Source organism: Aquila chrysaetos, chromosome 2 (genome assembly GCF_900496995.4).
Source record: "Aquila chrysaetos chrysaetos chromosome 2, bAquChr1.4, whole genome shotgun sequence".
Lineage (NCBI taxonomy): Eukaryota > Metazoa > Chordata > Aves > Accipitriformes > Accipitridae > Aquila > Aquila chrysaetos.
The window spans coordinates 53,612,225-53,626,082 of record NC_044005.1 but is presented as its reverse complement, the minus strand read 5'-3'; the positions used below and the strand labels follow the sequence as shown (position 1 = coordinate 53,626,082).

At 38.6% G+C, this 13,858-nt stretch overlaps 1 protein-coding gene across 1 annotated transcript in view; it reads right to left on the bottom strand.

Moving 5' to 3' along the window:
• TRDN (triadin) overlaps window positions 1–12,613 on the bottom strand; it is a 233,511-nt gene extending 220,898 nt beyond the window's left edge. The window contains exons 1-2 of the mRNA XM_041119404.1: window positions 12,132–12,613; window positions 1,257–1,361 (exon numbers count right to left, since the gene is read on the bottom strand). Coding sequence (XP_040975338.1) covers window positions 1,257–1,361; window positions 12,132–12,153 — 127 coding nt within the window. The 5' untranslated portion in view covers window positions 12,154–12,613. The remainder of the gene's footprint in view (window positions 1–1,256; window positions 1,362–12,131) is intronic.
• Between the last annotated feature and the right edge of the window lie 1,245 nt (window positions 12,614–13,858).

The window sequence follows — 13,858 nt, the reverse complement described above, 5'->3', positions numbered from 1 at the left end:
AAGTGCATCTACTTTTTGAAGACTTAGGATTATTCAATTAGACAAAGTGAAACAATTCTCAACAAAAACTTAAAGATAACAAGGATTGTGTTAGTAGTGATAGCAACTACAGTGATTTCAAAGGTATTGACTTGACATGTTCAATGAGTCCACAAATGTAAGAGTTTACAGTAAATGCAAAAAGTGGAATAAAACTAGGACTGAGGTGGAGAAAAAAGTGGAACGATATCTTCAAGAATATGAATGTAGAGAATGTATCCTGTAAAAGCATGAACACATTAGCTGAGTTTTCATTCACACTAACTTGAACCAGTGAATCTGTGGGAAGGTTGTTTTCACTTGTATATTCCTTAGGGACAGCTGACAAAAGTTGTTTTAGTGAGGAAACTATTGAGACAACTACTATAATAAAATATACTTTCAAAAGTACGATGAAGGTTCTGAAGTTTACAATATGATTCTGCAAAAACACAGACTTTAAGACAGGGTACAGTTCTTCCTGAAGTGCACTAAGCCCCAAAGATTTTAACACCTCCATTTGTCTGTCTGCAGAATACACAGAATATTCTATTTTAAAGTGCATTAATGTTGTATCTCATGTTTAATTTATATTTACTTAAATAAAGCACACTCTAAAAGAGAATACCTTTGGTATTGCTTAAATTCAAAGATAAGAACTGAGAGGAGAAAGAGGAACATGATGTACAACCAGGACTTCACAGGCTTTTGTAAACACTCTGTTTTTTCAGCACACTTTACACATTTTTGTTTGGTTTGATACATATTCTTGTGCAAATAAAAATATATGTGTTTTTTTAGTTGGTTGGGTGGTTGTTTTTTTTCAGACTAGAGATTGATCTCTATACTATATAGTGAACTACAGGCTGGTCACCAGATATCTGTGAAAATGAGTAGTGCAGGGTGGGAAGAAGATCTAGGGAGTTTTCTAGGGACTTACTAATACAAGCTTTATTTCACCATTCCTTTCTAATTCTTAACACAAGGACCTAACATTAATTGTAACCGTTTGTTATGTCCTGTGTGTCCTGTGTGCCTACATGACCAGGAATTCAGACTTCTGCACAATTTTTTGCGGACATCCCACAGGATGAGAGGAAACGTCTCTCTTCCTACTTATTCACATAAACAGAAAAACAGGCAGAGGTGGAATTGGCTGAAAATGAGATTGCTGGGCTAGAAAACAGACACATAATAGCATTATAAGGTGTTTTTTGTTGCTAGTTAAATAGTTTCACCTGGAAAACAGCTGCCTCCTCCAGTGGGATATTGACACTGGAATTGCTCCAATGCAACCGATGTACATCTATTTTCAAGAGAAGATGCAATCCGTATCTGTCTACCTGGGCATTTTGAGGGAAAGAAGGAACATCTGGAAGTTAAAATTGTGTTCACATTTGAGAAATGCCAAGAAAATGTAACGAGCTTAATGAAAGAATAAAGGGGGAAGTGGCTGAGTCTGCAGATACAGGGAATCAATGATTACAACTTGATGATGTTTGGAAATAAACAGGTTGCATTCAACATCTCTTAGAGCAGCTCAGAGCCATAGAGAGAAGAATGGACATGGGTTAGTTGAAATTTTACATAATGTTTGCAATATCTAAGGAAAGGCCACATAATGAAAGAAATCTTGGACCTTAGACTTGCAAAGATACTTGTCTAGTTTTAAATTTAGGCAGACCCTATACTCCAGGGTCTGAAGCCTTATTGTTAAAACTCAAAGAAGACAAACATTTATTTAAAGTCCAATTTCTGCTACGGTGAAAAATTCTTTTGGAACATGAAGATTTCTGAGACTCAAGAATAGACTCAAAATCACTGCCCCTGGGGATGTGGAACCATCCCAGCCATCTAGCACTGGGGGGAGAGGCATCCCACCGCAAATGGCTCTGGCGTGGGGCAGCGAGGAAGCTCGTGGGTCCTGAAGCCCACCAGATCTGGCTGTCTCCAGCAGAGTGGAGAGTGGAGTAATCTCTTGTCTTCCTGTTTGGGTTACTTATGTAAAAAAAAAACAAGCAGCAAGCGAAAACCGTAACGCATGATTTATATATCTAAATAGCACAGGTAAGCATTAAAAATATTCTCAGGAATTACAATGTTAACTTTTGGAGAGTCTTATAGTTTAATATTTACTTTACTAGACCATTAAAGCTTAAAATTAGTACCAAGAGGACTTTATTCTCTAAAATATTAAGGAAATCAAAGAATCTCTAAAAGTTAAAATTACTGTAAGATTCTAGTGTAGAGACTGTTTCTTGCTACACAAAGTAAAGTGATTATTAGCCCAATGCAGTCCTTACCTCTAGGCACTATCACAGTAAATGAATAATAATAAAAAAAATAGATCCAGTGCCACTTTATAGATCTGGCAGCCTCTGCAGATGCAGAGGATTTCTGGATTTCTGCGCTTAGCATGACACACTAAAGAGTGGATAGCAACTATGTTGTAAAACTAACTTAGTCATTTGTATCTCTTTTGTGGAACTGCCTTTAGCACTTCACAGTGTGAAATGCATTAGCCTGTACTGGGCGACAAATGAAACGATGGCAAATATATTCTTAAAAGAAACTTCCCGCTAATTAGTTTTTAAGACAAAAACCTAGCCCTCATCATTGTTTTGCCTGTAGAGTTGAAATTATCTTAATTCATTAACTTGGGCAAAATTGCACATTGCCCCCCCACCCCGATGCACTAATATCTGCATATGCACATTTAATTCACATTTCATTTTAATTCTAAGTGTGCGCTGAAGCCTCATCAATATTTGCAGCTAACCTTGCAAAGCAAAAAGGCTTTCCTGAAATTGCATTCTCACATATTTGTAGCTGTTTTCTTCATAATTTCCAAAATTACTAAATTCCCTTCTTTCCAGAATAACAGCCACCTAGCGAAGTTTTCCTTGTGATCTTTCTTACGTGAGCTCTGTATAAATCACTACAAGAAAACAACAACAAATCACTGGAAACCTCTGGTTCGATAGCAACTTGCAGGCAAAATATAATAGAGTTGTATTACAAAATCTATGGATTTCTCACTCGTGATAAATGAAGGGGATAGGCGTGGAGGTGTGGCTCTGGGCAGAGGGCCCTGCTGCACTTCTTTCTGGAAGGGGAAGGAAGCAAGAGAGTAGGTTGGGAAAAGAGGAGTTTTGGCCATTACTGATCTGGAAATTCATCACTTCATCTGGTTTGCTAACAGCAGAGCAGAGCATGACATTCTCCAGAGCACTTCAGGTGGCTTTTATGTAATCAATACAAAATTACGATGTCTAGAACAAGAGATGCGTTTTAGGATAAATGCATCTCACATGGATTAATTCTGCTTGGGCGTCTGATAACAGGGCTACTCTTGCTGTGGAAAAAATGCTTGTATTTAGTTCTGAGTTGACGTGCCTCTTACTAAAGTGATTACTTTATCAAATATATTTACAGATTAAAAATAAACAGAAAGAAAAAAAAGCTTTTTGAGCCCTTTCTTTTTTGAAGCAGAAGAAAAACTTGTATCGTCAGAATTCACTCTCTACTACCAAAACAACATCTTCATCGACTTTACAGGTTGTGACACAAATTAAAAGCAGTGTGCGTAGTGGTTCTGCTCTAAGTGATAGGATATAGTCAGCCATCTAGGCATGTAGCTGTCCCAGGCACACAGGAGCGACATTCAACCTCTGTCACGGATCTTTTGCTATAATTAGTGATATAATACTGGTAAAAACCCAAACCAACCTGAAAAACTACTAAGTATTTAAAGGGATGAGTCTAACTTTGGATATCTCCTTGTGAAATGCTCACATTTTTTAATCCTATCATGCATGGTGATGCAAGAAAATCTCTAGGACGAAGAGGCTTTGAAGTTTTCTCTTAAAAAAAGAAAAGCAATTGAAAATACACTAATTTCATGTTATGATTACAGTTTCAATATTGGGATTATAAAACTATGAAATGTATATAGACTGAACTGTATCATATACATGTGATATCGCCTCTTTGGGTGTTAAGTTGTATCCTGCATCATACATGCTTCCGTAGCAATTCAGTTGACTTCAGTAGGAGTTACATAGATAGACCTGAAGCCAAAATTAAGGTCCTACCTGTTATAGGAAGAAAAGGTCAAAGCAAAATGAGGATCTTAACATTTGAATAGATGTATTAAATTATGCCTCTAAAAACAGTAAAATAGTTACCAGAAAACTGTATTTATGGTAATAGTGTCAATTCTGAATAACCTCTTAGCGAAGATTGAAACAAGATTTAGCCTTCCTGACATGCATAGAGAACCACAACTTAAATCTACATAACGGAATATAGGGAAAAAATGAGTTCATTTACATACCAAAGGAGGCTACAAAGGCTTAGATTCATTGTGCCTTTGACAATTTGACTCCAGGCAAAGGTACAGAAAAACTTTTGAAGCTGTGAGAACATAAGCATGTACAGGGAGTAGCAGGTCTTTACTCATTACATATTTGTAAAGGATTTTTTAAAACTGTCTTTGAGGGTAGAAAGAGGAGACTTCTCCAGTGAGAAAGTTTTTTTGTGCCTGGCATTTTATATTTTCCTTTCTTATGGTAAATGCCTTCACATGGCACCAAGCAGAACTTTTAGGCCAGAGGTAAGTTCATACTGTGCTGTAGGACTGATTCTAAAAAAAGCCCAAATCAGCCACAGGACTCAAGTGAGGCTTATTCAGGACTTAAAGCCACAGCTTTTTCATTCTGATTTCTAAGGGCAAAACCCAGCAATGACCACGATTTTGAGCAACTGAACTGGTTTGACTGAAATTGAACATAGGTGAGTTTTAGCATATGAGACAGTTTGGGATGGAAAAAAGCCCCAACAGTACCTTCTACAGCTTTTTTGTTTGGCCTCCTGTACTTCACATGATCTGTTTTGTTAGCTCAACTCTTTTCCTCAAAATCTAATGAGTCTGAAGAATAATGTAGCTGCTTGCTGTGTGCTTTACCATGTTCTGATTACGTTTTGCATTTAGAGAAGGTACCAGAGTTACCTCTCCTGCATATTACCTGCAGTATTATCTACCAGATCTTGGAAGAGGGAAGAGAAGAGAAATAGAAAAAGGAAAACTATTACAGGGCAAAAAAAAGTATCAGGGGCTATGAAGAAAAGGACAGAACATGGGACAGGAGAAGATCCATTGGCAGTGTCATCTGGTACCTCTGCTACCTAGTGGTGTCGCTATCTCCATCGTTAGTCAAATATTTGGTAGCCATGTATGTGCTTCCTAATTCCTGACATAGACTTACTTATGTAAATCAGCTGTGTTGTAGGCACTTATTAGGAATAAAACTAGATGTTAAATCTTGCTGGTCCCTTTTGACCACATACTGCTTAAACACATTCCCACTCAGGGATCTAAAGTCTGAATGGTCATGTTCCAACGCACCAAAGCAAGATTTATATAAAGACCCAGGGCTAAGACTAAAATATGAAATAATGGTAATTACCAGTACAAATGTTTAAAGTTGACAGGAGAACTTGACAGTGGGATCATATGGATAAGAAGTATAGCTGGTTGTCCATAGCTTTAAGTTAAGTCTTTAGATGCTGTGACTTTACAGTTCAGATCTGCTTATCTACTTCGTCTTCCCTGTCACCAGTGTGATCTGCCAATGTAAAGCAGTAAGGATATGAAGCCTGCACGTCTCTGTAAAGTTCTCTTTGACCATACCTTTGAAATGGTTTTAAATCAGTGTGAGAGCACTGTAGAAAAAGACATTGTTGCTGGTTTACACCTATTTATACATCTGCAACTACTGAAGACATTTCAATATTAATCTTTAATAATTCTCCTTTTGAAGCCCCACTCAAATGATGCTGCAGCGGGGGAAGGCAGGGAATATAATTGTTGGTGCTTTTTGAATCGCAAACAGAAGTTTTCTATAAATGCTTTTAAAAATACACCTTTTAAAAATTAAATATAAAATAAGAAAACCCGTGCTACGGACTACACTTTTACACTACTCTACACTCTTACACTACCACCTATAGAAATCACTTTTGTTGAAAACAAAAAGCTATGATCAAGCCCTACAGTTGTGAAGAAAGTGAAAGACGTTACTGGGCTGTTGGAAATCACTGGTTAAGCAGATGGAGTCAAATTAAGCTAGCCTTTTCTTTTTAGTATAACCTGTTTGCAAATGCAAAGACTATGTTCTTAATTTCAATTTATTTTACTATTTGAAGTCAATTACTATCTTATTCTATGTCAAGAAGTAATTAGCTTTTTTTTTTTTTTAAAAGTAGAAAATACATTTTCTTTCTCTACCCTTTGAATAAACATTACATGAAAGAAAATTAGCTCTGTCAGTTATATATTCTTGTAGGATGCAGTGGCCAGAAACTAAATTACAAATAGTATTATATTTATTTAATAAATCACTTAGCTTATCAAAACAGGTTCTATTTAAAATTGACTTTTCCTATATATCCAGTACATCTACAAGACACAAATAAACAATTTTAAAATGCTGGGTTTGTACCATTTTAATTGAATTCCAATTTCCATCCTAATGAAGCCTGACAGAAATCACAAGTAAAAATGAAATTATTATCTAGTAAAAAAGAAATGCACCATTTACCATTCTCTATCATACCCCCCCCCCCCCCCCCGCCCCGTAAAGACTAAGAATCTGGATAAATGGCTCCTGAACTACAGAACTGTTTAATAGACAAATATTTAGGTTATCTTTCTCTCTAAGAGTAAAAGGCACAAATTTAGCGAGAAAGGCTGTACTCAGTCACCATATTAATAATCAGCAAACAGAAATCAGTGTCTCTTTTCCATTCTTTTGGGAAAAAGAATGATAGAAGACATATGCAAAAAATATTAAAATTGCTGTTTTGAAACCCAGGTTTCTTGTTTGCTGGTTTAAATCATGATTAAAATTGGCGATTTAAAAGGTTTTTCAATCATTTCGATTTAAAGCAATCCACCTTCTACTATTTTAAATATGGTTTAAGCTGGTAAAATGAGCACTGCCCACTAGTTCAATCTTCTTAAACAGAGCACAAACCAGGGAATATCAGCATCAGAAAGAAAAAGAAAGCTTCTCCATTTCTGTAAGCAGCTGACCTGCCTCAAAGAGGGCATCTCTGGTTTCTCTGTCCTCAGTGTGTCTGGACTGCAGCCAGACCTGTATTATGAAACGTGTTTTAAACTGAACCAGTTTCTGCTTTCCAGAGCAGAGCAGTAAAAGCAGCATGAATCCACCTCTTACTCACGTTTTACATTGTAGGCAATAGGTAAAAGTACTCAAAATATTTATGGGCTAGATTTTTTTTACAAGGATTAGGTACCTGAAAGTGTAGACTGAGACTTTTGAGAATCTAAGTAGCTGCACAGATTTGGTTTTTAAATCAGTGGGAACTGATCACCCCAATAACTTGAAAACACTACTAGGCTTTTAAACATATTTCTCATTATATAAGCAACCTTAAAATATGTTCCAAATACTTATGAGCACAAGGTTCTTTTAAAAAAAGTGAATAAATGATCAGATCTACAGTCCAGCTGTTTGCACACAAGTCAACACGAGTTAACTGCACGCACACACTTTTAGCCCATCATGGACTAGCAAAAGGATGCATTAGCTTAAACCTCTGGTTCCTAGGTTTTAAGGTTTCCTGCTGTCCGTAGCTAGCTGACTTTCTAAGGGGCTACCTAAGGTAACAACATGTTAGAGTTTCTCTGAACCAACTGAACATGCATAGACACCGTACCAGCTGTGAGTAACATTGCCCCCAAATTCTTAAACCTAAAACTTCAGCTAACAAATTTGGCTTTATGCTTCCTTGCCTCAATAGGCTACAAGAAAGCACCCAGGCTGCAGCCAGACTAACCTGCTCAGTTGTCCAGGCCCACAGGCACAGGGGAATCCAAGTTTTAAGGAATTTCAGTGAGAATTTGGAGCCCCAAAGACTTACTTTTTTACAGGCAGTCCTGGGGCTTTTGACTTTTTGTCCCTCTGGGTAATTAGGCTGTTAACTTAACCTGGTACTTCCGAACAAAAGCAGACTGATTCCTTAAAAAAATCATTGCCAAAATTGTTGTATTTTCATTACCCCACTGCAAAAGGTATACTCTCTGCTTCCACATCAACACTGAAAGCCAGAAAAATAAAACATCTTTTCATTTTGCAAATTTGCTTATTGCAAATAAATTCTATAGAAACCTCCTAACTCGATGCTTAAACAGCAGTCTAACTGAAGGCTAGGAAACCCCTCACATGCCTTTAGCCATCAAAACGGATCATCTAATCTAATTTATTCATCTAGGCCCCTTTTGCAGTCGGCATAACTCGCACCTCTAGCAGCAACTCATGAATTACCATGAGAAGTAGCTATCTCCCTCTTGCCTGTCGTGTGACTTCGCTAAACTTTTTGCCAACTGGAGACTGCTGTTAGCTTCTGGCTATCACACTTTTGAAGTCATCCTGATTTTACCCTCTGGCTCTCGTGTGTTATTTCTCATATATTATCAGTTTCACGTATATTATCTTCAAGCATACAGATCTTGTTAAATCTGCCTTTTGAAATGGTTTACATCTCAAAACTTTTCGTAGTTATCAAATAGCCCGAGAAAAGGTCTGAAATCCAGAAGCTAATTTTGATTTTGTCGCTGACCAGCTGCATGTAGCCTCAGGGCTAGCCCGTCTCCTTGCAGCCTGCCCCGAGACAGACGAAATGTGTAGCTGCACAGCTCTCAGCAGCAAAACAAGGACCGAACCGCGACTCATTGTCACATTTCTGTTTGACTCCTGCTTCTTTCTTGCTCCACTGGGGGAATAAGTTGTGGCAGACAAACAGCTGGCATAGAAACCTTGTCTTTCTCCTCTCCTCGCCTCCCCGGATTAGATCGGCGCACGGTCTCCGGTGGGTTCAGCCGGCAGAGCCGACTGTTCATTTGTCCCTGCGTGGGAGAATAAAGTGCCAGGGGACAGCCATCGACCTTGCACTCGGGGTGACCTGCAGGAGATTGGGCTAGAAAGGACCGACTACAGGGCTGCTGCTGGAGCTATTGTGCACATATAGATTAAGCTGTACGTTGGTAGAAGCCATTTCTCAGAGGTGCCGGGCTTTTTGTATTCGTATTTCAGTGGTGGCAGCGATAACTGCGTCTGCCATTGAGTCCCGTCCAGTCCCCGTGTTCATAAACACAGCAGAGCGGCATAGTTAGACACCCGTGGCTTTCTAGGGAGGCTCTGAAGTGGATCACAGTACAGACCCTGGCCATTACAGACTACTCAGTAACAGCTAAAATGTAACAATAACAAAACCAAAATAATAATAATAATAACAATAATAATAATAATGATGATGATGATGATGATATCCTGCGAGTGTTGCAAAGACAGAGTACTTAGTATCTGTACTGAGATTTTTTTTGTATACGGTTTTAAGGACTTCCACATTTTAATAGTACATTTCTGTGGTTGCAATTACATGTAATACGAGGATGCTGAAGATAATCCTTTGGAATCTTCTCCTAAATATTTGCCAGCAGGAGACCTAGGCCCTGCCAACTTTCTAAGGACGTTTACAAATTGCTATCTTGAGAGATCGCCTTTTGTCTTTCACCGGGTACACTTCACCAGTATTTCCACAGCTAATAATTTGTAGCTGCGGAAATGAATAGGCAGCACATGGGGCTTGCACCGCAAGTAGACGGGCCAGGGTCATTGCTTGGTGGCAACACTTTTAAGCCACGTAGTCTCATTGTCATTACCGTGATGTTGACCTGAAAGAGCACCCCATCGGCCCTGCGCATCTGTCTCTGAATAGATCATGGTCTTGACACGGGCTGTCAGAAGAAGATACCTTGAGCTGGGCACCAGCAGTATCCCTCTGCCAGGGCTGGACCACCTCTCTAAACCGGCAGCCACGCTGGCCGTGGCAGCGTTGAAGCCTGCATCGCTTTTGTGCCGTGCTCTCTGACGTGCCAGCATGGTACCCCGAAAGACAAGGACCCCCACAGCCTAGCTGACGCGTGGCTGATATAGCGTAAAATAGAGTTACGAATACCTACCACGAGGAGCAAGTACTTTAATCCTAATAAAGAAGACCCCAGCAAATCGTGGGCTGGGTTGTAGTATGCAACAAAATAAAATCAAACAGGAATTTTGTGAAGCAAGAGGTATTTTAATTGATTTTTATTTGGCCAGACTATATGTTGCTGAAGTTTAGAGCTGAACTTTCAGACTGCCTTGTGAGTGCCAGCAGTAGCCCCAGAGAAAAATAAACTGCAGTGAAACATTAGCCCCAGGCTGAATTCTTAGTTTCTGCCATAAGTAAAATTTCCATATCATGGATCCAGAGTTTAAAAATCAGCCAATCAACATTAGTCCATTCCAAATATAAGAAAACAAAAACTAGTTTAAACTAGTTTAAACTAAACTAAACAAGTTATATAGCTTATTTACCTGTCATGCTGAAGATCAGGTTACTGCGGAGCTGACGCCCCTTATCACCTGAAGTCTATTGCTTTGCACAGAAAAAACACAGAAGACAGACACACAATATTACAGCTAAGGGATACCTGTAAAAGCATTATGAAAGCACTATTAAAACATTTTCAGACTCTTTTTTTAATTTTTATTTTATTTTAGGTTCTTTTGTTTTCTTTCTTTAATAAGCGAGATGACTGAAAAGTCACTTCCAGACTGATTGAAAAGCCTTCTATTTTTGCTGTTACTTTTGGACTAAAATTCCTGCTAATTCTGGGTTTTTTTCACTTGGAGAACCTTGCAAGAGGTACTTCCATACTGCTTCTCTGACACTGATGGTATTAATGCATGCATTTTGGAAGACAAATACAATTTCACAGATTTCCCTGATAGCAGCTACAAAATAACCAATGTTTCCAACAAACCAGGTTAAGAATATCCAAATAAACTAGTGCTAGCTTTTAGGTTAGGGCTGTCAGGCTGAGCTACCTGTTTTGGCAGTGTTTGCTGCCAGAAGCAAATTATAGATCTGTCCAATGCTGGTTAAAAAAGTCATACGCACATTGTCTCCTTGCTGTGGCTAACCAGACGTCAGGCAAGGATTGTACAATTTGACATAGTCCTAACATCAATCCTTTAGAAGACAGTGAGCTCACTCTCTAATAGCGCTTAATGCAGATCCTGTTACAAATATTAACAATGAAAAATGGAAGATGAAAAGTACAACTTTCAGACACTGAAATGCCACATAACCTTGGCAAGTTGAATAAAAATAACTTTCAGAAGACTGTTTAAAAGTATTTTTTTTTTGTGGTGTCATTATTAAATTCAGATAAACAGTAGAGTAATCCACACTGGAAAAAAGGGTTGGAATGAAATTCAGCTAAAATATTCAGTATTAAATTTAAAGAAGGTTGCATTTTAAAGATATTCCCTGTCTGACTGAGGTTGATAAAATATTGTTATGCATCTAAAATGTTATTTAAATATGAATGGTCAGGAAATATTAAAGGACATGAAATATTCATATTTTAGAGTATGTATTTACTGGTTAATACAATTGCCTTTCCTTCTTGCAAGCCTAGCTCTGGCGTACTTATTTCAGCACAACTTTCACTGACTCCTTCAGAAGTTCACCTGAATAAGGATTGCAGGGTTGATAGCTTTTACCCTTCAGTAACTTCATGTGCAGTTCACAAATAATCTGGGCTCCTTACGGAAAAATCAGGGCCACCAAACCAAGCTATTCTGACTCCGGCAAAGCTCTGATTATAAGGGACTACCAAAGCTTTACCTGAGCAAAGGCTTGAGGGTGGAACCACCTGACAGTCAGACGTTCCCCTTCTTATATCACTCTAATGGAGCTGCCTAAGCGCTGCTGTTCTGCAAACGAGACTAACGCTATTTTTAGAGGTGTACAGAGATCTAGCTTCAGTAACCGGTAGAAACTCAGGCTACAGGAATGAAAAAGAAAAAAGGAAAAAGAGGAAAGAAAGGTAGAAAGCAATCCAACAAAGAAAATGAAATGATCCTGGACTGAAAGCATTATTTGCTAAGAGCAACAAATCATATTGACACGCTGGCTCAATTACACTGTCAAAGTACATATCATTTTTGGTTAATTATATTTGAAAATAGTTACCGTACCTTCTGCTGTAATCTCGGCCATGATGATGATGGTAAGAGATACTCTGTTAAAAAGGTCAAGATCTACTGTGGCAGCTTAGATAATACTTCTGGGTTGCTGGCTCTTGCAGGAGCTGCAGAATGAGGAGGAGGGAGGTCCTCTGCTTTTCTAATTCTGTTCCTTCTTCTTCTGCACCCCTCTGAACTTTCTGTTTCCTCTGCAGACTCCTGCCCTCCCGGAGCAACCTAAGGCCTTCCAGAGGCAACACTTAAAACTCAATCTAAAGTATCAGCTTCTAACAAAAATAGCCATGCCTCACAGTGACTCTTCAGCATATTTCTTCTAACGTCCTAAGAACCACACACACTACAAATAAAAAGTAAAAAGGCCAAGCTCTAAACCGGACAGGAACGCACGGAAAGGCAGCAAAAAGGGAAAGAACTGTTTAACGCTCCTGCAGCCTCGCTAGCATAATTGCAGTTCTTTAGGGGGTATGTCAGGAAACATGAAATATAGAGTTCAAAGTAACCTTATCCATCCCAGCTCAATTTTATTCTTAGCACACTCAGTGGTTAGCACATTCTTCCTGGCCTTATTTGGTTTGGGGAGGGTCCTATGAAGCTTACTGCTGACTAAGGGGGAGGGTAAATTTAGGTGATTTTCTCCACTTTGATTCTTAGTCGCACTTCAGAGCCAGTTAAGATACCACTTTAAACCTACGAAATTGGTAACTTCTTCAGCTTGGATTTTTTTTGGTACTCTTCTGATTTGCTGTGATTATCACACATACCTGTGAAGTTCATCTAAGTACAGAACACTGTTAAAAATGTAGGTAATATGCAAAAATATTAAGCAGATCAGATTTTTTTCTAGGTCTCATTCATGGAAACAATTAAACAGGTCAAAAAATCTGTGATTTTAAAAAAGATTTTATAAAACTGAAAACAAGCAGACTTTTAAAACAATTTAGAGGAACAAAAACATTAACCATTTAAATAAGAATAATGATTTAAAAACCTGAGCAATTGCATTGCATTGCTTGCAATTTCACAGCTGTGGAATTACGTATGTGGGCAAGAGCTTGAAAATGAAATTAGCAAAAAAGTGCCCTCGAGCCAGCATACCTCTACATAAATGTCATCGTCACATGAAACCAGAAACCATCTTAAACAGTTCTTACTAGGGAACCTATAGTCAGCTCGTCTCTGCTACACGGGCTGGCATTTGCACTTCTCATCTTCCTCCCAGGAGATATAAGCACCTGGCTCTGTGGTAAAGTATAAGGAAAGGAATCTATTTATCCAGTGCACATGATGCAGAAGTGAAGGTTCACTGAACAGTTTACAGACACCACCAGGATTTTTCTCTTCCCTCTAACACACTTCAAACCTGCCACATGCCTGAAAATATTCGCCTTTTCTAGCCGAAGCTTAGAATCAGTGCTCCATCCCCTTTCTTCTTCAGCTCTACTGACCAAATCTTTTGCGCTGACGAGTTTTGATTACTTGATGCTCAGTAGTCAGCACTTTTCTGTTCATCCTCCTAACCCTCCATTTGCTCCTTTAACCTGTCCCTCAGAGGATCTTCCTCGCTAAGGCTGCTGAAAAGATATTACACAAAACCTTATTCCTTCAAAAATACTCTTTCAGGAATACCAAAATGTTCTGTGGAATCACATTCACATCAACAAAACGGCTGCCCACAATAATAAAGTGTGCTAGGATGTGGGACAATATGGCAAAGCCCT